The 25,042-nt window shown below is 44.9% G+C and overlaps 1 protein-coding gene across 1 annotated transcript in view; it reads left to right on the forward strand.

Moving 5' to 3' along the window:
- ETV4 (ETS variant transcription factor 4) overlaps window positions 1-25,042 on the forward strand; it is a 77,133-nt gene that overhangs the window by 28,751 nt on the left and 23,340 nt on the right. Inside the window, exon 5 of the mRNA XM_082271379.1 lies at window positions 9,223-9,276. Within this exon, the coding sequence (XP_082127505.1) occupies window positions 9,223-9,276 (54 nt within the window). The remainder of the gene's footprint in view (window positions 1-9,222; window positions 9,277-25,042) is intronic.

Below are 25,042 nucleotides of genomic sequence, written 5' to 3' on the forward strand. Positions count from 1 at the left end.
AAAAACAGCAGTAGACTGAGTGATGAAAATGGGGGGGACAAGTAATAGTAACACAGTACAAGAATGCTTAAAAGCACTTTTAGGCCTCATACAGACTGGACACTTTGGCCATTTCTCCTAGATGCCTTTTTCCTCCTGGCAGATGCTTTTTGACAGAAAAAAACCCTTGTAAATGCATTTAGGCGCATCAATTAATTTCATTGGCAAGAAAAATAATTCTGGCCATTGAAATTAATTCACGGTGAAGATCTAAACACGCCTAGCATTAACGTGCGTCTAGACGCGTCAGTTTTTCTTTTTTTTTTTTTTTTTTTCCTCCCCTGCAAAAACGCCACTGCACCTGAATGCTCTGGCAGACCCCCACTCCCCCCCCCCCTCCCCCTGCCTCTTTATGCCTCCTGTGTGCATGGAAACGTAGGCTAACATGTAAATTTAAAGTGTTGCGTTTAAAATACAAACCAGCCATATTCCCCCTTAACTCATTCTACATAAGACTTGAATAAAGTGCAAACCTTAATTAAAGAAGAGTCCAGTATTAGATGTGCATCATTCTAAACTCTTCATAGTTTTCAAGATGTGCCAGTAGCATCCACCACCACTGACGAAATGATAAAGGTGTGACCTTACCAGACTCCCAAGTGACCCCCTTGGTCAACATAAGGTCAATATTCACCAGTGACCGTGACATTTCTTCTCATGGAACACCAGGGTAGACCTCCAAACCCAGCACAGAGTATCTTCCTCCATAGTTGCATAGTTACATAGTTGGTGAGGTTGAATAAAGACAAAAGTCCATCCAGTTCAACCTGTGTAGGTGTGTGTGGCTGTAATCATCTTGCATACCCCTGAATGTTCTGATCCTTGAGATGTACGTCTAAGAGTCTTTTGAAAGCCACCATACTACCCGCAGAAACCACCTCATGTGGTAGAGAATTCCACAATCTTGTAGCCCTAACAGTAAAGAACCCCCCACGTTGCCTGAGGTTAAAACGCTTCTCCTCTAATCGCATTGTATGCCCCCGAGTTCTCATGCAATCCCTTCGACTGAACAGCTTTTTTTCTAAGCCTAGATCCCCATTTAGATATTTAAAGATCTCTATTGGCTCAAATCCATGTAGGAACAAACCGATAAATGCTCCTCACGGTGTAGTACATCTAAAATTGTATTAAAAAAACGTAGAAATGTATAAGGACAATGTGACAAAAAAAATAACACCCAGTAACTTTGGTTCACTTCTGGTACGTGATGACATCACTAGAAGGCTCTGCCCAACATGGGCTAACCTACACAGCCATTTTAGAGGTAGGGAAAAAAAATGCCAGACACCCCTAAGAACAGCATTAAAAATGTGTGCATGAGGTTGAAAGATAAAATACATTTTGGACAGCAACAGTAGTCCAGATGTGTCCTACCTGCTACAGAGTGCTAAAAATCGACTTCATGTGTTTTTGTTATGGCTACTTTTTTAGTGTGTATGAAAAATGTGTTCTTGAATGTTGCATTTTATTAAATATTAAAGGACAAGTTCACCTTTTGGGAACATGTTAAATTTTCCACCTGTTTTTAGGATTTAACGTTCCCACTGCTGCAGCCGCTCCCAACCTGCTGCCTGTAGTTACAGCGAGCTAGGGATCATGTCCCAGAGGACTGCAGGGAGGGGGGAGAGGAGAACTAGGTGATCCGAGCGGAAGCGGGTACCTGTCTAAACCTGTACCACTTCCCCCCCCCCAAAAAAAAATGACATGCTAAAAGTGGCGGGAGGGGGGAGAATTACTTAAAACTGAACTTTTCCTTTTGAGTGGAGCTCCACTTTGAGCTGGCCATAGACAGTGGGGCCGATATTCGCTTTTTTTTTTTTTTTTTTTGAAGCATCGGCCACAAACTTGCCGATATGACCGATTATCGCTTCAAGTGGTTGTACCAGAGTGATGCCTGCAGCTACAGGCATCACCCCGATACCCTTTTTTTTTTTTTTTTTTTTTTTTTTTTTTTTGTTCGGCTTTCTTGTATTAACCGTATTACAAGCAGCAGGAGGGGAGTCCCCCCCCCCCCCCCAACCAATGCCACTCCGAACAGTTCTCCCGTTCCACTGGGAGGCCAGAGCGTATGCCGGCTGGCTGAAGACCCAAACAAAGCCAGAGTCGGCTCTGATCGGGTCTCCGCTGTAGTAACCCAGAAGCGATGTCATGTGATCACTTCCGGTTACTGGAGCCTTAAAGGCGCCCAATTTAGTTATTTTTTTTTAACATTTTTTTATTCGAAACGGCCAAACTTGGAGGGGTTTGGAGTCTTATAGACCCCAGATCCCTCCATAAAGAGTACCTGTCACTTCCTATTACTGTCACAAGGGATGCTTACATTCCTTGTGACAGCAATAAAAGTGATTAAAAAAAAAAAGATAGTGTAAAAACTTTAAATGTACAGATTATCGTCCTGAAGGGTGGCCAAAATATCGGTATCAGCCCTAAAAAAAATGAGACTGGTCGATCCCAATTTCGGCTGGTTCTGCAGGAACTAGCCAAATTTTGATCCATCTACATGCAGGCTGGTTGTACTAGAGATGATTGATTGACACAACTGGTCTGCTGCTGTTTGTACAAAGAAAAAAAAAAAAATCAACTGCCATTGGCTATTGTCAGCAGCAGTAATCGTATTCTGACAGTGGAGAAACCTCTTGCCATCAGATACATGAGTGCAGAGGTAGGGATTCCCCCATCAACACGGTCTGTGTTTAATGGCAGAATCGAGCGATTTTTCTTTTCTTCATCCCCTGGTGCTGAGGGGGCAATTGGAGAAGAGAAGCAGAGAGTGCTGGGGGGGGGGGGGGACTCCTGGGGAGGAGTTAAGACTGCTCTGTGTAATCCCATTACTCATCCTGCAGGAGTGGGAAATAAGGTTAGGGGGAAGCATCACTGTAAGGGCAAGTTTTAAATTTTCCTGGAATTCAGATTGGGACCTCATGCACAGACATGGCTTTCGGGTATCCTACATAAACTGTGTGCATATTACGGTACCTCGGAGGGACTTCCACTCTAATGGCACTTTTCCACTGCAAGTACCGGCTCGGCCCTGCTTGGCCCAGTTTGGTTTTCCACTGCATGGTACCGCATGGTACGGTGTTGGAACGGTTTGGTATGGTTTGCTTTTCCACTAAAGTAGTACTAAAGTAAGTGGGTGGGATAACAATGATTCTCTGACCAATCAGTGGCTAGTAGTGACAAACAGTCAAGGCTGCATGCAAAGGATTGTGGGATATGGTACCGGTACGGCCCTGTTGGACCCACAACTGAGGTGGTACTGTTTAAGCGAGCCGTACCGTTTGGTTCCATGTAGTGGAAAAGCGCCGCCATACCGTACCGAACCATTCCTACACCGTACCATGCGGTAACAGCAGTGGAAAAGCACAAAAGCGAGCCGAACCGTTCGGTTCCATGCAGTGGAAAAGCACCAATAGTAATGAATAGCTGTATATAGTATGTTCTGCCTGTGTAAATGTGTGCATGCACATGGACAACACAAAACTAATATAATGTATAAAGACAAACCTATAACAATAAATTCTATCCGCTCGTATAGGCCTTTACATTATATAGCTGTTGGTACATTTAAAGGATGTTGTACAATCAGACTGTATAGTGTATGTAAACCCAATCCCTAAAATTTCATAAGTTTTTAACATGTTACTGTAATTTAATTAAAACAAAACCTGATTATCCTGCCATAAAGATCCTTTGAGCATTTGCTGTTATAGGGGGACTTCGCTCTGTCTCGTTGTGCGTTGTCACACACAGTCTCTATGGAGAAGACAAGCTGGTGAGCTCATGTGCCTTGCATGATCCACTGGTGTCACCAGCAGAAAGCCTCCCCTGACCTATGACCTGAAGCCATTGTTGGCGTGTGTGCACATAGATGGAACGTGGCTGCAGCACAACAAAGGGTGGAGAAAAATATGGAACAAGTACTGTATATTCTACGGAGAAAAATACATGGCAATGGATACAGTGCTTCAGCAAATAAAATGTCTTCCAGTCAGGCTTTCCATCTGTTTTAGAGATTACCAGGTTATTATAAATGGCTTCATATCTCCTATGGATTAGAATACTTTGGTAACTGTAACAAGTGTTTAAAGTAGAACTAAACCCCCCTCTCCTTTACAGCCAAGGAAGCTGCTTCTTAGCCTCTGGTGCCGCACATGTCATCAGGGACACCACCATCTGATGGCTTGACCGTTCGAATGACAACACAAGCCACTGTGACAGTTGGCATTTACACATGCCTCGACTTGGAACTCTTATAAGAGGGGGTTAAATGGATGGGTTTAGTTCTACTTTAACCAAATAGTGGTGTGGGGGTGTATTGCTGGCCATGTATAACGTTGTTCATTCACGGCAATGCCTGCAGCCAGCATGCTGTCACTTTCCTCAATGATCACCTGAGTGTTGTGCAATCCATTCACATAATACGGTGTGCTGCACTCTGTGACCTGGACTACAGATCTGGGATCGTGTTTTACTGCTGGAAAAATAAGGAAGACGGGCAGATCATCTTTCAGTGTTTTTGGCTGCGGGTTACTGCTGGCTTTAGTAGACCAATCAGGAGCGTCCCCCTAAATAAGAGGAAATAAAAAAAGCACTCGGTCTTCTGCAGCAAACACTCGGCTGTGGTTTGTATTTTTAGAGCAATTCTGTGCTAAACATCAAAACTAGCTCATGACTCAACCCTGCATGTTGTGTTTTTTTTTATTATGGTGGAGGTGGTCCGTAAATGCATTTATAGGAGTTTGGAACTTTATTGGAAACCTGACGACCACATCCAAACATTTTTTATTTTTTGTTCTAGGAAGTGGAATACTGTGAGAACCTTCGCTAGGTTTTTGTTGTTTGGTAATCCCAATACAGCCTACGTTTTCTATGTGACACCAAGACAATATGGTTTTGTTTACCATTTGAGGGTGGTAAAAAGTGGTTGAGCCAAGTTTTATTTTATCACCTTTAGCTGCAGAGGCAGCCGTTTGAAGGTATATGCAAGCCACAGATACAATGCTTTGCAAAAATGATCTCCCCTTTTTATGTTTGGAGAACCGTACCACCTGCTGAATGTGACCCACAATTCTGGATGTGCGAGGTGGTACGGCTATCCCTTAAGCTGCAAAGGCAGCATTCATGGGTGTACACATGCTGCGGCACTTTGTTCTGCAGCCGGGATAAGAATCAAAGCCCTTGAAGCGTTTGGCAAGCATTAATGCACATCAAATGCAACAATACGGATTAAATTATAATGGGGCCATGCTGCAAATATGTGCAATGGTACAGGCATTTAGGGGTTAAAGGGTGCGAGGAAGCAACATATTGTCAAACACCCTCTGAAAAGTGTTCCATTGCAGATCACTCTTCTGAGGGCAAAGTTTGTGTAGAGGAGCCCCATAAGTGAGAGGAACAAATATCTCTAGGAGGAGAAGACACAGGCAGCAATACAAACCCTGGGTTCTTGGCTTCTTTCATATGCGCAAGTCAGGGAGTGGTAAAAACGAACATTACATTTTTACCAACCCCCAACCACCCGCCTAAAAGTGGGCATGGTGCCACTGAGGTGAGTATCTAATACTCTTAAACACACTGTACTGGGTTTTACAGATGACATTATCTGTTGAACTCTCCCATGTAAGAGGCTATGACCGCAACTAAAAGCTAAATGCTTGGCTTGCAGTTTTTGTGCGGGCCTGCAATGCAGAATCACTTTTGGTAGTAAAAAAACTCATGAGGTGGTAGCAACATTTCCTCCTGAACACCTGAAAGCTACCTTTGAAAAGTGATCTGCTACGCATGACTTCTGCGGCTAGTGTGAAAGGAACCGAACCCACTCCTGCTTGATCCAACAAGTTTTTTTTTTTTTTTTGTGTCCCCATTGATCAGGTCATTTCTTGCCTCATAGAAAATGCTAGTTCCCTGGCTGTATAGCGCTTCAGTCCTAGTAATCACCGAGCTGGAACCAGTGTTCTGTAATTAGTGTCAGTTGTCATTGGGCAGGGGCTTAGAAAGTATGAAGGCCTTAGATTAGTATGACAGTCTCCCAGACAGAGAACCGCAGTGGCCTCCATGATTTTCCAGTGACAGGGGTTGTTTTTCACCAGAGCCATTGTCCTAAATTAGACAGGTAAAGGACTGTCACCAGTGTGTTGTCGTATGTTGGATTCAAGTAGAAATGAAGGCCAAACTTTTTTTGTTTCATACTGCTTTTATAAAGAGATGGGACGGAAATGTGGCTGGTTCAGCAAGGACTGTCTGAATTTTCATCCATGTATGAGAAGGGTGGCTGTACTGAGGTTGATCTTTTCATTGACTTCTGTACAACCAGCCTGCTGGACAATTTTTTTGCCTTATCCGTGCCACTGGTTTATATTCCAATGGCAGGGAATACAGAACACAATAGCTCAGCAGAGTGATTCCCCCATTCACATTGAATGTTTGTTTGGATGGGGGAATCTGTTAATTTTCTTTCATGACTAGGGTATAAAAAAAATGCTTGACCACCACTCCTCCACTAACCTTTTTTCAAGAATAACCACATGAGACTCCGGATGGAGTAGAATGGCCATAGCAGCCTTTTATTAACCAATAATAAATACCATATAAACAAACCTATGCAACATATGAACATCCAGTACATTCTGCCAAAAATAGGAGTCACAAGGTCCTTGTGGGCATCAATTACTTGTACCTGCATGACCACTAAAAAGGTTTAGGCCTCCAGCTACAACTAACACAGACTCTGAGACAACCACTACACACAGGTACCACCAACTATAATAATGGGAGCCGTACCCAGGACGGGTCCCTACCAATGTACACTTCCTTTATACTCAAACCCATAGCAGGACCTTGTACCCTGTCATAGGAGTCGCAAGGTCTTGGTAGGCATCAACTACTTGTACCTGCATGACCACTGACCTTTTTTAGGCCTCCAGCCGCAACATGCACCGACTCGGAGACAAACTTCACACAGGTACTACCAACCGTAATAATGGGAGCCTTACCCAAGACTGGTTTCTACCAATGTACATTTTCTTTATACTCAAAGAAAAAAAAAAAACCCATAACAGGACCTTGTTCCCTGTTGGCTACCATGACAATCTTCAAAAAAAAAATAAAAAAACTTTAATCCCCACTCCCCATTGAACTCGATTAGGGCGAGAGGGTGGGCTGTTGTCCTAAGCACTTTCTCCTCTGACTGATGACTTTCAAGACCCTCCTACAGATCCCCACCAATCACATAAGTACTTCTAAAAGACTGCTTCCTACTGACCAGAAGCCCTTTTCCTATGTCAATCCTTTTTAACCCTGTCATGCCAGCCCTTCATCCATGCTTTCTTTTTTTAACTCTGGGCCTATCTTTCAACCCACTGGTTGATTTTCCTCCTCTATTCTATTCTGGTGACAACCCAAAATTTGGAATTTTCTTTCTTGTTCGATGTTAACAGTAAACAGGACACATAGAGGGTAAATCTCCCTATTGGGACCCAGGTGGCAATAAAAACCTGACGGGTTCTAATCCATCTTCGCTTTGTCCAAAAGTAAAAAAGGTTTTCCCTTTTTATAATTGTGTTCATCTGCCGTGTGCCATCCCAGTCTGTTAAGATGGGGAAGGGTCTTCAAAAAACAGTTGTGACGGGAAGGGTCGCATTATTCATATACAGAACTGATGGGGTCTGACATTTTTTACCTTTTTGCCCAGGAAGTATGGCATGGATGATTTCAAGGCTACTGATAACCGTACAGTTAGGCCCTTGTTATGGACACCTTGCTGTGGAGGCAGTGATATTGATTTTTTTTTTTTGTTGGCCCTTTTTCTTTTTCCCTGTCTCTTCTTTTTTGGGGCTCATTGACACCATATCTGTTGAGCTGCGTTGATCAATTAAGGCGAAAAGGAAACAGTTGTTTGAGCCTTGATCACCATACAGGTGTGTTGTGGTGTGGTGCATGTCTGTACACAACACACACACACATGCTTGTGAACATGTCTATCAAATAGAAGAAAAAAAGTTGTTTGGCTTGATGCCAGTACAGAAGAAAAGCAGTTTGGTGTGCGTCACCAGCATACGTGTATGTGTATTGCATTGTGAATGAGCTCCTAATGCTTTTGTTTGCCTATTTGCTACAAGCACTCAAAGCTTTCCCTATCCTCATTACTGCACTTGTGTATAGTCACTTGTTTGAACAACTGTAATAAGATAACTGTATATTTATTGCATGCATTAAAAATGTTGCATAAAGTAATGCTAAACCATATCCTTATTCTCCAAAAACAATCCATATGCATCTACTGCTTAATGGCCCTCTAATCTATTTTTTATGAAATTGTTACTTACTGTTTTTCTGCCTCCTTGAAATATCCTCTCCTTTTCCCCCTCAATTCTGTTTGGAATGAGTACCTCTAGGCAAGACTAGCTACTTGCACCCCCCCAAAAAAATATAACTGTACACATTGCCCCCTTCCTGTACATAATGCCGCCCCTTTTAACCCCACTCTCTCCCTCCTGCACACACTGCCCCACCCTTCCTGCATACACCGCCCCCCTTTAACCCTACACCCCCCATCATATACACACTGCTTCTCTTTAACCCTACACTCCCCTTCAAATACACACTGCCCCCCTTTGACCCTACACCCCCCCTTCATATACACACTGCCCCCCTTTAACTCTACACATCCCTTCATAAGCAAAGTACCCCCCTTTAACCCTTCACACCTCTTCTTGTACACACTGCCCCTCGCCCCTTTCTGTACACACTGACCTTCTTTAATGCTACACCCCCTTCCTATACACACTGCTCCCCTTTAACCCTACATCCCCTTCATATACACACTGCCCCCCTTTAACCCTGCACACCTTCATATACAAAGTGCCCCCCTCTCTAGAGGTGACATCCATTGGGGATGAGGAGGTGACAGGAGAGGTATGTGGCACCGGCCATGGCTGCGCCCTAGGCAGCCGCCTAGTTTGCCTAGTGGTAGCACCGGCCCTGCTAACAGAGTCAGATAATGGCAGCAAAAAAAATAATACATTTGGAGGAAGCCGGGAGCAATAGACTGTGTATTCTTCAAAAAAAAAATTGTATAGAATTTCCTTTTTTTTAAATTCGGGTGTCACTTGAAGAGAAATCCTAGCTGGATGGAAGAAGAGTCCCTTGTAACGTTTTCTGTTCTTTTCTGTGTTTCTTTAGCTCAAGTTCCAGACAGTGACGAGCAATTTCTGCAGGACCTCCAGTCAGAGAACGGTAAGTAATTCTCCATGTTTCCTGTATACATTGCTATTGGGATGTGTTTTGAATGGTGGAGCCACACAGAACGTTCTCAGGAATGACAATCTTCAGGGCAGAAGAATGAGCGTGTTGCAGTGGAGAGCGTACGCTGATCTCCGTGGAATGTGATGTTTGCTAGTGACATTCTTTGTTCCAGGTTTTCATGTTGGGCTTTGTGTAGCATGATAGTTTTACACTGCAGACCTCAACCCTATTAAGCAGAATGGAGCAGGTGTCTGATTCATGTATTTTAGATGACTTCATTGTACAAGTGCAGCCCATCTGCCTTCATATGCCTTTAACTGCATCTGTCACCTGAACTTGTCAAAGGCAGAACACATCCAATTCATGCATTGAACTGCTCCAGTTAGTTTTCGGATGTGTGAAAAAATTGCAATTAAATAAAAAAGTGTGTGTGTGTGTGTGTGTGTGTATATGTATATGTGTGTGTGTGTGTGTATGTGTGTGTATATGTGTGTGTGTGTGTGTGTGTGTATATATATATATATATATATATATTGCAACACAAGTCATTATGTAATTGAATGTTGTTACCTTCATTTTCTATCTGCAGCTCTGGTAGGGTACAGAACACCCCCTAGTTATGTCCTTTCCTGCTTGTGTGATTGGCTCGCTGATTTTTAATTTTTTTTTTTTTCTGAGTCTACACCAAGATATAAATCTGATTTTGGGTATCCCCCTAGAACAAAAATGTCATTTTTGGTGAGATACTCCCAAAGGGAAATTTTACTTCTAAAGGGACGCAGACCCTGCTACTTCCCTCATTGGAGAGGTGCAGCAGCTGATTGATAATTAGAAAGCCAATCCCATACAGATTCACTTAGCACATGGACACAGACAAACAGCTATTCCTTCAGAATAACCAAAGATAGGAATCTACAACAAAGTTTAAAATCCTTGCAATGTTCATTCTTCACCTAGAAGGGAATGGTGTGTGTTTGTTTTTTTTTCTCCAAACTAAAGTAGAGTTAAGCTAGATACACACTATACAACTTTTGTGGTTAGATTTCCTTTAGATTTAGACCCCGTTCACACTGGGGCGACTTGTCAGGCGACCTGGTCGCCTGACAAGTCGCCGTGGGTCGCCTGCCATAGAGTAGCACAGGACCCGTTCCTAATAGGAGCGACACAAGTCGCTCCGACTTAGAAAAAGGGTCCTGAGCTTCTTTGGGGCGACCTGCATTGACTTCAATGATATGAAGTCCATGCCGGCCGCTCCGAGGTCGCGGTGCGAGCTGCGCACCGCGATTTCACAGGACGCCCCGGCAAGTCGGGTCGCGCCTGTGTGAACCGGCACTTACCTTAAACTATGTAGTGCAAGGGCCTACCTAACTGCATACAAATTAAGTGTTTAGATTTGACCTCCTATTATATGGTTTTGGTAAATCTAAATGAAAAAATCTAAAGACAATTGTATAGTGTGTATGGCCCATTACTCTTTAGGTCCCTTTTTACATGGGACAGATCTTTTTTGACTGACTCTGCTTGCTCAGCAGGGATCCCCGCTGAGCAGGCGGATGACAGGGCCATCTCCGCTCACTGTACAAAGACGGACCTGTCGGTCCTGCTCTCCTCTATGGGGAGATCAGATAAAAACGGACAGGCTGGACGATGGGTGGCCCAATCAGGTCCGCCTAAAATTTGGACAGGCTGACCTGATTTGATCGCATGAAAGGGGCCTAAAGGGAGATTTTTTTTTTTTTTTCTTTTATTCCCCCTTTAACAGTTAGGACCTCATAAGACCTTAGTTTGTGCTGCAATAACATGACACACATGCCATGCATTGCCTTGTGCTGTGTTGAAGAGAGCTTCTGCAGGTCCCCTTTTTGGTGCATTGAAAAAACTAATGGAATTTAAACCTGTTAAAGACCCCCCCATCCCCCCCAGGAGGTGTATGCCATAATGCTCTAGTATGTAGCGCATATTGGCAAATTATGTCGGACTTGCTGGCCAAGCAATCCCCCCTTCATCCCCCAGCACCTTCTTCTTCTTTTATTTTTTTTTTTTTTTATAGGTAATGATTTCATGGGGCATAGGAAAGGCCCCTATAGACTTTACTAAATGTCCATTATGAAGAGGTCCTTGTATAAAAATGTTGTGCAGAGGTTGGCGGAATCAACCAAGTGTCTTCTGCAAGCTCTGTCTGCATCCCTCCAAACTGTGGGGGAAAAAAGGAGGATGAAGTCATGTGACCCCAGGGAAAATAATGTAAAGAAGTGCTACTTTTTTATGCACCTGAGCTAAATGTTAAATCCTACCTGCATGATGCCCTTGGAAGCTGGAAATCACTGAAGTACACATAGTTACTCCAGTGTTCGCCACTTGTTTTTGGATCTTGTGCTGAGCAGCTGGTCTGATTCATTGTGAACACAGGAGGTTAGCCACTCGGCATGGGCACCATTCAGAGATTGTTATGCATTGTTTTAAATGAATGCAAAGCATGCTCTGATTGGATGAGGTGGAGAACCTGACATTACCATACTGCCTCATCCAATTAGAGAATGCTTTCCATGCATGCAAAATCATCTCTGAATGGCACCCATGGTGAGTGGCTGACCTCTTGTGTACACAATGCTTCAGACCAGCCACTCGGTGTGGGACCTGGGAGCAAGTGGAGATCAGTGGAGTAGCAGTTTTGTACTTCAGTGATTTCCAACTTCCAGAGAATTGGCAAGGTGTAATACATACATAGTTGCATTGGCTTAGACCAGTGCAACTCTGTATGACCTGATTCCTGGAATTCATCTTTAGCAGTGCCTCGTGTCAGTGTATGGTTTGTAAATGGTTTACATTCACATACAGAAGTCATAAACCGGCCCAGATAAACAGATTCCACGTGGCTATCGGGGATGTGAAGGGAAGAACATTGCACTTTCTTCCAGTCATTATCTTGGATATACAGTAGATAAAGGTCTCAGCACCACTTCCACCCGTGCAGCAAGCTCCTCCAGTTTGTGAAATGAAATGCAATATTCCATTAGAGGTCATTAGTGCTCCACTCTTGTAGTCTTCCAGTTCCTGTTTGTCACGTGCTAGACTCTGCATTGACTGGATACTGGACACCAGGCCCACTTTCTATTCCTCTGCAATCATGAGGCTAAGTGCACGCATTTCATAAAGGGAAGCGTCTGCACACAGATTACCCATACAACATCACCTATTGCAGCAGCTCGGGGAGGGGGGAGACGTTTTGGCACCTTCTATTTAGTCAGCCATTAAAATGCAGGGCAGAGGAATGATAAAGGAGTAAGCGGTTGTGTCTGTCTGCCTTTCCCCATGTTATGGCAGCAACATGCCAAGCCTTTGAAAAGATTGCATCCACAACAGATTGTGCCGAGCTGTTTCGGAAGTGTCTGGTCTGGCCTGTGGGTGTGTCACGTTCAGACTTGTCCCTGAACAATGTACAGTACAGGGCTTTGTGTGTCCTTACTTTAACCCCTGCAGGCTCCGGCTCCTGGCCTACTTCCCTGCACATTTCCTGCCTGCTCCCCCAGCAAAGGATTCAGGTACTAGCATAGGGGAGGATTCAGCATGTGTCCGCGTAGCACCCATCTCCCTTTACTGTATGTTAAATAACAAATCCCATACGGAGCGTGCCAGATTTCTGTTAAAGAGCCCAATAAACCACAAAAGTCTCCATAATATTAAAGAAGTGTGAAAAGGGGAAGGGAGCTGAAACCCTCAATTACCACTCTGCTCCGCTTTTAGAAGCCTGCAATGGCCAGAATACAGATTGGTTTGCTTTCTGTGGGTCATTGTGCTGTCATGCTGCATCTGAGTTAGATTACAGTATATTAGAAGTATTAAATTATAGCAGTTCTTCAAATATATATTTTAGCACTGAAGACAAGACACATGTTGCATTTTACATTCTAGCATGTGTGTTTTTTTTTTTTATGCAATACTTTTTTTCTAGAGGTTCCCCCCCCCCCCCCCCCCCCCAAGCTGGAGAGGCTGTGTCTATAAAGCTGGAAAGTTATAGGGAGTTATGGAAATTTTTTCCTTGGTTACAATAGTCCAGCTTGGACCGTTGTAAGTTTACATGTGCCATACCAGTGGGATCCCTGTGGAATCTGGAAATCATTGTTGTAGGCACCACTAATGTAGTAATCTTCACCCTCAGACTACAGAAGCAACAGTGGCCTAAGTGGGTCACAGAAACTGGTCATCAAGGCGCTTGGTACATTTTTAAGGAATGCAAAGCATTCTCTGATTGGGTGAGGTAAAGAGGCGAAGCAGTGATGTCACAATCTCCACCTTTTCCAAACAGAGAACACTTTTGCATTCATTGAGAAATTGCAAGGCCCATGCCAAGTGGGTGACCACCTGTGTTTAGTGCAGAAGAGCAGCCTCTCCGCACTGGAACCAGAAGCTAGTGGTGGTCTCTGTATTAGCAGTGCCTGCTATAGTGATTTTCAGTTTCCATTGGGATTTCGCAGGCATGGCACAAATTGCCTTACTCTTGGGGCTCTTTTACACTGATCTGTTTTCCTTTTTGTTTTTTTTTGCCTTCTCAAAAGTGGAAGAAAAATACATGACCATTACATCCTAAGGAACTCTTCACGCCAGTCAGTTGTAGGGTGCTTTTTGAAAATGCCTACATGCTGCATGTTTTGGTGTGGTAAAATGTCTGCACCAAAACCACACCTCCCCATGGAAATGAATGAAAAACGCATCCGCAGTTGCATTTTTTGGTGCGTTTTTTTTTTTTTTTTTTCGTGAAAATTCATTTTTGGTACGTCTTTGCAACGGAGCAGTGTGAAAGCAGCCTATAGCTGCACCAATGTAACTAAAGCTGAATTCTACTTTATGCAAGCATTGCCATACCTGGATCCAAACCAAAAATGTAAAATATTGCCACTTACTAGTCCTTGGCGAGGTGCCTGCTTTTTCTGGCTTTTTTTATTCTTTTTTTTTTTTAACCTGGTAATCCTACAAATAACACACTTCCTGTCCCTGGGTGACTACATCACTCCTCTATTGTATCTGAGGAAGCCATGGTTGTCACCCTAGGCTGCTTTCCTGATCTAGACTACAAATATATCCATTTCTCTTTCGTTCATTGATGGGCACAGCTCCTCATCATCTTGACTATGTGGGTTGACTGCCCCCTACAGGCGTAGGACACTAGGCAGAAAAAAAGCTTGACTACGCCTATGAGCAGTCCCAGTAGTAGGGACATAGTTCCTTGCTGGGATCTCTGGTCCTGTCAATTTTTCTTTTTCTATCTTTTTTTTTTTTTTTTTTTATTTTGTTCCTGTGCGAATCTAATATCAACTGCCGGACTGGGGGACAAACTAGATAATCTAGATCCAGAGGGTCTGGCTAGCGAGAGCGTGCAGGCCTCAGCTCAACACTAGGTCAGCCACAACATAGCCTCTCCCCCCCCCCCCCCCAGCCCTCTAAACATTTCAGTGGTCACTGTGGGTCTTCAGGCCCTTCTGGCTTTTGCCTCCTAAGGGGGGCTTGTTTGGAGTTGTTGCTGATCAAGTTTTTCCTGGTGCATTACAGGGGTTGATCAGGGTTCCCCTGCTACTCTGGGGATTGGTGACTAGGTTAGGGATGTCCTCTGGGCTCCCTGCTGCAGTTGTGTGGCTGGGGGAGCAGATGGTTTGGCATCCTCGGTCTGCGCCTCACGCGGCCGGATCCAGCCCCAAATATAGGCCGCAGCTTTGCGGCCTACTAGTCGGGAGCTATGTGGAGCAGCCCCAGTGACAGTGGCTCTATTTGGGCATCTGCCTTCACCCTTCGCTGCCCCTGGGTGGTCGACTCTGCACCCCCGGCATTGTGGGGGCTGTTTAATTTTTGATGGCAACCATGACGCCATTATTGTGAAGGGCACCCATCCCTTTTAGTGCTGCTGGACCATCAGGATACCCCGCGAGTCCCCCTACTGGGTCTGTATCCACAATGTTACCTCTGCTCCTCTACCCGTGAATGAAAAGGCACTGGTAGCTGCACTGATTGTGTCAGAGCATGACATTTTAAACATGGTGGAGATGCTGCGTCGGAGGCACTGCTCCCTTTTGGCACCACAGGTCATCCACTGTGGCGAGGGGTGTTCCCCCCCCCCCCCCCCTTTCTCGCTTACTTTGAGAACATTGTCACATATCAGTGGGATTGTCCAAAACACACCCTAAGAGTTTTGCTATGTGGTATCCTTATAAGGATTCCCTGCTTAAAAAGTGGAACGGTCCCACCTGTAGTTAAACAAAGCTACCTTACTTCCGGTTGAGGATTTCTTGGTCTTTAAAGATCCAGTTGATAGGAGAGCAGAGGCTCTGGTCTGCCATATGTTTCACTATGGCTGGTTAGGCTTAGGCTGGTATTTACTGTTGCCCTGGTGTCACAAACTGACGAGTGAACTAAACCTTTACGCCGGGACCTGGAGGGGAAACTACAAACCCCCCCCCTGCCTTTGCAGAGCTGGCGGATCAGTTGATCCAGGGGATACAGTTTATCTGTGATTCCTCTTTGGATGCAGCTCCTTTGATTTTTGGCTGTCTGTATCAGCAGTGGTCCTTCGGCATCTTATCTGGCTGACAATGCTGGTCTGCAGACCAGACTTTTAAGAAGGCCTTATCGGATCTCCCCTTTGTGGGGGGATCGCCTGTTTGGCGCTTCTTTTGGATGACATTAGTAGATGTGGACCATTCTTCTAAGCTCATAGGAGGCCTTTTTTGTCCCTCAAGGGATAAGGCCTTCAGGCCACCCCCTCCCCCCCAGAGGTTCCAAGAGGACCTGGTCTGGCAAGTCACAAGGGGCTCTTCCAGACCTGTGGAAAAGGTTTCCTCTGCATAAGGGGGCACCCTCACCCGTATCTGGGGTGGGGGGATGTCTTCGATGATTTCCGGATCCTCGGACCTCTTTGCTACAGATCAAGTGGGTCCACAAAGTCTTTCCGTCTTTTTTCTTCTGGAAGGTTCTTCCCTTCCAACCTGCACTTGTCCCCAGATCGCTTATGGGGTCACTTTGGGACAGTGCAAGACTTGTTCCGGCAGAATATTTTCAGGGGTTTTACGCAAACCTGTTTACAGTTCCCTGGAAGGAAGGCAAGGTACGTCCAGTTCTGGACCTCGAGGCGCTAAACTGCATTGTGTGGGTACAGAAGTTCGGAAAGGAGTCCATCTGCACGGTAGTGTCGTCCCTACATCTGGGGGATTTTCTCGCTTCTATCAACATCAAGGACACCTACCGTCACATTTCAATATGTGCCGATCACCAGCGCTTCTTCCGCTTTGCCGTGGGTGAGGATCATTATAAGTTTGTGGCGTTTACCTTTTGGTCTTGCCTCTGCTCCTTGGGTCTTCACAAAGTGTTGGCCAGTGTTGGTCATGTAACCTAAAAAAATTAATTGGTTATAGTTACTAGTTACGTCTCCCAAAAATTAACTGAGTTACATCAGTAAAAAAGTAACTAATTACCAGGGAAAGTAACTATTGTGTTACTTTAAAAAAAATACTCAAATATGCCAACTTGTATGCCCCTTGTATGCGTGGTATTTGCTGAGTGGTACCTGCTTGGTACACTGGTACGGTACCTGAGTGGTATTTGCTGAGTGGCAGTGGTGGTACCTGAGGGGTATTTGCTGAGTGGTGCTGGCTGCGTGATACACTGGTACCTGAGAGGTATTTGCTGAGAGTGGCACTTTGGTACCTGCATGGTACACTTCGGGTGTATAGGGTGGGTGGGTAGGTGTATTTGTGGGGGTCAGTGGGTGTATTTCGGGGTCAGTTAGTGTATAGGGTGTGTAGGTAGGTGTATAGGGTGGGTAGGTAGGTGTATATAGGGGTCAGTGGGTGTAAGGGTGGGTAGGTAATTGTATAGAGGGGTGAGCAGGTGTAAAGGGTGGGTATGTGTATTTGGGGGTCAGTGGGTGTATAGGGTGGGTAGGTAGATGTATATGGGGGGTTGGGGGATGTACAGGACAGGTGCAGTTCGGTATCGGTGGGGCTCTCATGGTTACCCTCGGCCGGTCCGCTTTCCCTCTCCGCTCTCCTCCATGTCACATGCCACTGCCAGTACCGCAGACAGCATCGGCAGGGTCATAGAGGAGTGAGGAGGAATTGCACTACTGCCATCTAGTGGCGGTAAATGTAATTGCGGTAACGCCACCTAAGTAATGGGAACGGCGTTGCCATGAGGGGAAAAGTAGTTGGATTACTAGTTACCCTCAAAAGTAACGATGTTAAGTAACGCCGTTTACTTTAACGCAGTTACTACCATCACTGGTGTTGGTCCCGGTGCTAGAATTGTTGCGTCAGCGGGGTATCGTGGTACTGGGGTACCTGGAAGATGTTCTTCTGCGAGCAGAGTCCCTGACCCTTCTGATGGACACCTTGGAGATTACTCTGCGATCTCTGAGGGAATTCGGTTGGATTCTGAACATTCAGAAGTCTGCTCTGGTTCCGTCCACAAATCTGCCTCAGCCAATGTTGCTTCCTCTGGGAAAAACTCCAGAAATTGCAGGAGGCAATTCAGCTTCTGTTGTCCAGACTCCAGCAGACAGTCATCCCTCCGGGCTGGCATGCATTTTCTGGGCCTGATGGTGTTTAGAGGTGACTTAGTTCTCTGGCACTTCAACAGGGAAATCCTTACATCTGTACTGGGCGGTTGTCACCACGGATGCCAGTCTGTCCGGGTGGGGAGGCGTCCTCGGCACAGTCTGTGCTCAGGCAGTCTGGACTTGGGAAGATCAGTCAATTTACTGGAACTCAGAGTGATCACTTTGTCTAGATCATTGGACATTTTGTCTTCAGGGATGTCCGGTATGAATTAAATTGGACAATGCCATGGCCGTAGCCTATGACAATCACCATGGTCGCACAAGAAGTGTCCTGGCAGATCGGGAAGTAGCCGGAATTCCAAGGTGGGCAGAACGATCGTTTAGACCTCTCTGCTGTGCACATTCCATGGAAGGTAATGCGGTTTGTGGCATGGTCTCGGGCTTCTCTGGCCAACACCGCAGACACATTAGTGGCTCCTTGGCTTCAGTATTGTCTGATTTATGCCTTTTCCCCTCTCAAACTTCTGCCAAGACTCCTTTGCAGGATCGAGGCAGCAAAGGATTCTGGTCTTTCTAGTGGCTCCAGACTGGCCTCGCCAATCTTGGTACGTTTGATCTGGTATGGCTGGTCACCAATGCTCCTTGGAGACTTCCTGATCAGGGAAGATCTGCTATCCCCAGAGCCAATCTTCCATCCTGCTTTACAGTCGCTGGTTTTAACTGCTTGGCTGTTGAAAGCCAGGTGCTGAAGGATAGAGGTTTGTCTGAATTAGTGATTCCTACGCTGTTAAAGGTTAGAAAATCTACCTCCTAAGAAGATCCACCATTGTACTTGGAAGACATGCGTTGCGTGGTGTGAGTCTTTTGGGGTTCTCCCTCGCTCCTTTTCGGTGGCTCGGATCTTATCTTTCCTCCAACATGGGGTTGAGCAACGCCTGGCCTTGAGTACCATCAAGGGCCAGGTTTCGGCCTTGGGAATTTTCTTTCAATGTCCATTGGCCACACATTGCTTGGTGCGTACCTTTTTTATCCAGGAAGCTCGACACTTGGTTCCTCCAGTGCAGTCTCCATTACCGCCATGGGTCCTCAAATTGGTGTTGGTCAGTTATCCCTTCGAAAAGATTGGGGGGTTTCCCTGCTTACGTTGTCCAAGAAGGTGGCCTTTTTGGTGACTATTACTTCTGCGTGCAGGGTGTCAGAGCTGGCGGCGTGGTCTTGTCCACCTTATCTGTCAGAGTTAAGGTGGTTCTTTGTTCCTTCCAAAGGTCATCTCTGATTTCCATTTGAATGAAGACATTGTGTTGCCTTCCCTATGTCCCAGGCCTAAACATCCTAAGGAAATTGCTCTGCATTCCCTGGATGTGGTTCGGGCAATCATTGTGTACCTGGCAGCTAGCTACTGGTCTTTTCGGAAGTCAGACTCACTATTTGTACTCGCGGATGAACCTCGCAAAGGGGTGGCTGCTTCTATAGCGACCATTTCCAGATGGATCAGACCGACTGTGGTTCAGGCCTTTTTCATTAAGGGTCAGGTTCCTCCTTACCCTGTTAAGGAACACTCTCTTCTCGGGCGCTTATTGCCTCCTGGGCCTTCATGCATCAGTGATGCGATTTTGCAAGGCGGCTACTTGGTCGTCTGTTTACACGTTCACAAAGGTTTTTTTTTTTTTTATAGGGTAAATGTGTTGCCATCTGCGGATGCTTCCTTCAGTCGCAAGGTTTAGCAGGCTGCTGTTTAGAGGACTTGGTCATCTTTGAGTTTTTTTTTTTTTTTTTTTCCTTGCGGTTCCCACCCCTCATGTTTGACACTGCTTTGGGACATTCCACGTAGTCAAGAAGAGGGGCTGTGTCCGTCAATGAACGAAAAAGGGATTTTTGACCTACCTTAAAATCCATTTCTCTGATGTAGGTTGATGGACACAGCACCCACCCCTCTATGGAGTTGGGTTTTTCTCTTCTGACATTGCTTGTAACAAAACAATACCTATAGCAGAAAGTGGGTGTATATCCCCTGGGACTGCCCATAGGCGTAGTCAAGCTTTTTCCTGCCTAGTGTCCTACTTCTGTAGGGGGCAGTATAACCCACGTAGTCATAAAGATGATCAGCTGTGTCCCTCAAGGAACATCCGAGAAATGGATTTTACGGTAAGTCAAAAAAATCCCATTATCTCCATCACTTGGGGGGGGGCAGGGAAAATGGTTGTTTACATTAGTGGGAAGGAGGATGTTCTTTGGAGAAGCTCTCAGGAAATGACAAGGTTAATGTATTTCTGTCAGGACCAACTGGTATTTACTAAAAATGTTCTTCCCTTTGGGGGGGGGAGGGGGGGGGGGGTGAACACAGACATCCACCACAAATGTGGCTAGGTTCACATTACTGTGACGCACTTTTGGTGGTATTTTTTATTTTTATTTTTTTTTTGTGCAAATATGAAGTGTGACTTTTGTGCAATTCCAGTGCAATTAATTTTTTTTTTTTTTTTTTTTTTTTTTTTTTTTTAGCGCCACAGAATATACAAACCACAGCTAAAGTATTTCAAAGTAGCTCAGGAACTTTTCCAATATTGCACTGCGCAGTCGCATTAAAGAACGGGCACCAATAAGTATTATGATTTTCCTTCTCATGCGATTCTGTGTGACTTAAGTCTTGTCAGAAATTGCAAAATAAATAATCCTATTACAATTTATTTTTTTATTTTTTTTTATTAACATTTTATTGAACTGTTACAAGTGAAATTGCAGAAGTTTTATTCACGCAGTTGTGTTGGGATTCAATGCTTTTTTTTTTTCCAGCACACATCACCACAACAGTGGTATGAACGGACACCATAGAAAACAAGGCAGATTCATGGTCTCTGCATTGGGAGTATGCCAGGCAACGCTGCCCAGCACATCCCTTTGCAAATGGTGTGAATGGGCTCTAAGGGCTGTAAAAATATTGCATTTTTTGTTCATGGGTATAGTTGTCCTTTTGCGCAAGATTACTACACAGAAAGCTGTATCTAAGAATTTTCTGAATAATACCACAATAGGAGATATAGGGGGTTTTACATGCTCCCCCTGTATGACAGCACAATGCCAACAGTATGAATCATTCTGACACGTGAATGGGGAAGAAGTTGGAATGTGTCAGCAGTCAGAACTGAAATGTTTACTCACACGGAGTCTCTCATTGACCAAGCTTTGGTGTTTAGAGCAGCTCTGATCTGTACACAATCTGCAGAGAAGGAAATGATGTCCCAAGTGCGACGCTTGCATCGATGTTACACCATCCCCTGACATTTGTCACATGGCTGCACTGGGACATCGCAAACAAGCTGGGTGTAGATGATGGCAGAACAGTGGCGGGAGAACAGATTAAATACGTCATTGCCTCTTCTCTAATTGCTGTTACAGAGCTTCTTTGGGTCTTGCCAGTGTCCCACTAGTCTCATGGGACAATGTGATGCAAACCCCTTTCTTTTACCTTGGCAATTACATTTGCCTTGTATTTATTAACATCCATCTAATAGATTTTAGTTTCAGATAATATTCATAGTCTTCATTGCTTTAGTCCTATATAAAGCTTAGATAGATTTGCTGATCAGTAGAAGGATACACATATATTGTATTGTATTGTATTATAAATTTTCCCATTCATTTTATTTTTATTTTTTTTACACCGCATGAAAGTTCAAGTCTGTAGGATATCTGAGAGTGGTGGACAAGTGTCTTGGGGTGCCTTTTAAATTGAGTGGCACTGCAACGCATTACATGGTCCTTGATGTGTTGTAGTAGACTGCGAATTATTGCAACACGCTGGTGTAAAAAAAGCCCTTGGCATAATAAAACCTCTGCATCATCGCTTAACCACTACATAAACAGATTGGAATATTTTTACCATGAGCATTTGTAACCTCAACAATCAGATGAGCTGCATTGCTTTCCTTGCAGCCGTGTCACACTTTAGTGGCCAGTAGCTCCCAATGAACACAATGCATTTAAGTGCATAGGGCTGCTCGATATGCAATTCACATGGTTGCAGTGTGGTGTTGTGGGCTCCTAGGGGTTAAAACAGACAATTATTTGGTGACCACACCTCCTCACCAACTGTGAATCGCTCTCTGAAGAGCATTTCATTGTGGATTGCTCTTCAGAGGGCTAACACTAGTGTAAACAAACTCCTAAAGCTGAACCTCAGCTAAGAGGATTAGACCCCTCCCACATGGGACAAACTCTGCCAGGTGTCCGCTGGTACAGCAGGGGATCTGTTTGCTGATTCCTGCTAAGCAGGCGGCTGGCTGGACCATGTCCCTTCCACTTATGCAGGGCAGACACAGCCCTCTCTCCTCTATGGGCGGTTGGATGTATATGGATCTCCTGTCAGTTTACACCTGACTGTCATCCGATCTGCCAGATTGCAGAGAAATGGATCCCCATCCGTCTGTTATCAGATTGTGGGTATAAATGGACACATGTCCGTTTACACCCGCTGCTCCATAGAGGGAAATGGAGGGTTGGATCAGGTCTGCCTGAAAAAACTGACAGACTGACCCAATCGGCTTGTGTGAAAGGGGTCTTAAAAGTGTTTAAAAGGGGTCATCATAAAAGTGCTTCCTTGTCTGGTTTACAAAATGCATTCCTTTTTTTGATGGTTGCTCCAGTTAATACAACTAGGCCGCACTCTCTTTTTCTCCCTATGGAGAGACGATTCCTGGTCACACAACCTCATGCAGATTACTAAAGGTAGTTGTGAAGTGTTGATGTCGCAACTTTCCCCTTTTGGATATGATCTCTGCAGCGCTTGGCCGTGACCCATCCACATCCATTGATTAGCAGGAGTAGCCTTGAGCACCACTGCCAAGTCTGCCCACCATGTCTGTGAGTTCCCATATTAAATGTAGCTAAGCTTGCCACATAGGAAACATGTCTGACGTGACATGCGCAGCTTATCCAGATCTTCCCCTAGTGCAAAGTCAATCTGAATGAAGGACCTGATGATGTTGCATGAACTAAATCATTTAAAGTGATTGTAATTCTATGCATTAAGATAAAAAAAAACACCTGCGTGCAAGCTGTTTAAGGAACAGCAGAAGAGGTCATCTACCACGTATTCCAGTCATACATAAGGCATGAGATCCCTATGTGCACCATATTCTTTGTTTGCCTGTATGCTAGACCACTTCCTAAAAATGGGTCTAAACTGCTATTCAGCCCAAAACCAAAAATACAAGATTTTGCAGCTTACCAACTAATAATGTGATGGCTTCATTAGTTTTCTGTTTTAAGGCTTTTTCCCCTCTATTTCCCCATGTGATCTGGCCAGTAACACGCCTCCTGTATTACATACACCAGTCTGGATGAAGGAGTACAGGGGCAGATTTGGACAGCAGCATTGTCAATCTGGGGAGTAGGAAGTGTTCGATGGAGTAGCAGATTTAAATACAGTAACAAATTGAAGCTGAACTCCAGCTAACCCTTTGCACAATTGGTTACAGCAAACATTTTTTTTTTTCTGTTTGGTATAATGGTTTTAGATAAAAGCTGACCATTTTTTAGGCACCCCTGCCAATGTTCTGGTGTGTCTCATCCCTGTAACTGCAAGAGAGCTTTTCTGTTGAAAAACAGACTTCCTAGCTAGATTACCAGATAAAAATAGAAGAAAGCCTAAAAAGAAAACTAATGAACCCATCGCACCTAAGAATTGGTAAGCACCGATATAATAAGTGTTTGCCTTTGGATTTAATGCTGCTGTAACTGCTTCTTCTCTGAGCCATGTTGCCTAAAGATTTTATATTGTAGATGGAAACAATCTCGGTAATCTTTCATACCAGTGGTAAATCTATTTCAGTTGCATTACCTGGAAGCACCTTGATATTTGCTCCAGGCCTATACTTTTAGATTTGGGTGGGGCCATTAAAAGGCAGGCCAACATGCTTAGAGGTGTTTATTTTTATTGCTAATTGCTATAGTCTGAAGAGCAGCTTACAAACGCCTAGATTTAAAACCTTGAACTCTGGTTATACATTAAATACTTGGCTTTAAAGCTGCAAATTAGAATTTTTTTTTTTTTTTTTTAACCTTGTACTAGATAAAATCTCAAATCCAGTTGCTATGGGCAGGAGATCCTTCTTTTTTTATGTTAGATGTTTATTAAGCAAACTAGTTACAGGATAATCCTTGGTGTGGCTTGCTACTTGCCCAGTGGGTTAGCTATAAGGACATAATGGTGCATTTGGAAGAGACTTTCAAGGTACCGGACAGCCTGTACCTGGCACTCTACAGCCTTTTACACCTGACAAAGTACACTGGTATCTGTAGTCAGGGCCGGTGCTAGACTATTTTACGCCCTAGGCAAGACCAGCTACTTGCGCCCCCCCAAAAAAGAGGAAAGGGGTTAAAAACTCCTCTATGTCATACCCATTGACCCTGATCTGATGATTCCTCCATGTTATGCTTTTATACCCAGTGACCCCCCATATTCCTCCATGTCACACCCGGGGACCCTAATGTCCCTCCTTGTCACACCCAGGGACTTTGATGTTTTCCCATGTCACACCCTTGGACCCCAATATTCCTCCATGTCATGCTGTCATACTCAGTGACCCCAATGTTCCTCTATGTCAGACCCTGATGTTTTTCCATGTCACAGTTGGGGACCCTGATGTTCCTCCATGTCAAACCTGGGGACCCTGATGTTCCTCCGTGTCACACTTGGGGACCCCAATCCCCCATGGCAGACCCAGGGACCCCAATTCCTCATGGCACACCTGGTGACCCTGAACTCCTATTACACCCGGTGACCCCTAACCTCCATGTCACACCTGGTGACTCTGATTCCCCATGGCACACCTGGTGTCCCCGATTCTCTTTCATACCAGGGATGCTCCATGTAACACCCAGGGACCCCGATCCTCTGTTCTGGGGACACTAACTGGGCGGTATGAAGAGAGTGGCCCCCTCCCTGCCCTCCTTCACAGTGATCCTGCTGATTCCTTCTCCCAGGACGCTTCTCTCCTGGACCACAGTGCTCACCACAGCTCCAACCGGCTCCTGGTGGAGGGAAAAGCAGCTGTCAGAGAGCTCCGCATGTCCTTCCATCACCAACCTCCTCAGACCATTCTGGTGCCTCGTCGCTTCTGCCCCAGTAAAGGTTCCGCCCTCCAGTGTAGAGCTTCGGCTCAGGTTCAGCTCTCCTCCGCTCCCTGCTTAATACCTACCCAGGGAAATGAACGG

The sequence above is a fragment of the Pelophylax lessonae genome, assembly GCF_965119305.1.
Source record: "Pelophylax lessonae genome assembly, chromosome: 11".
Classification (NCBI taxonomy): Eukaryota; Metazoa; Chordata; class Amphibia; order Anura; family Ranidae; genus Pelophylax; species Pelophylax lessonae.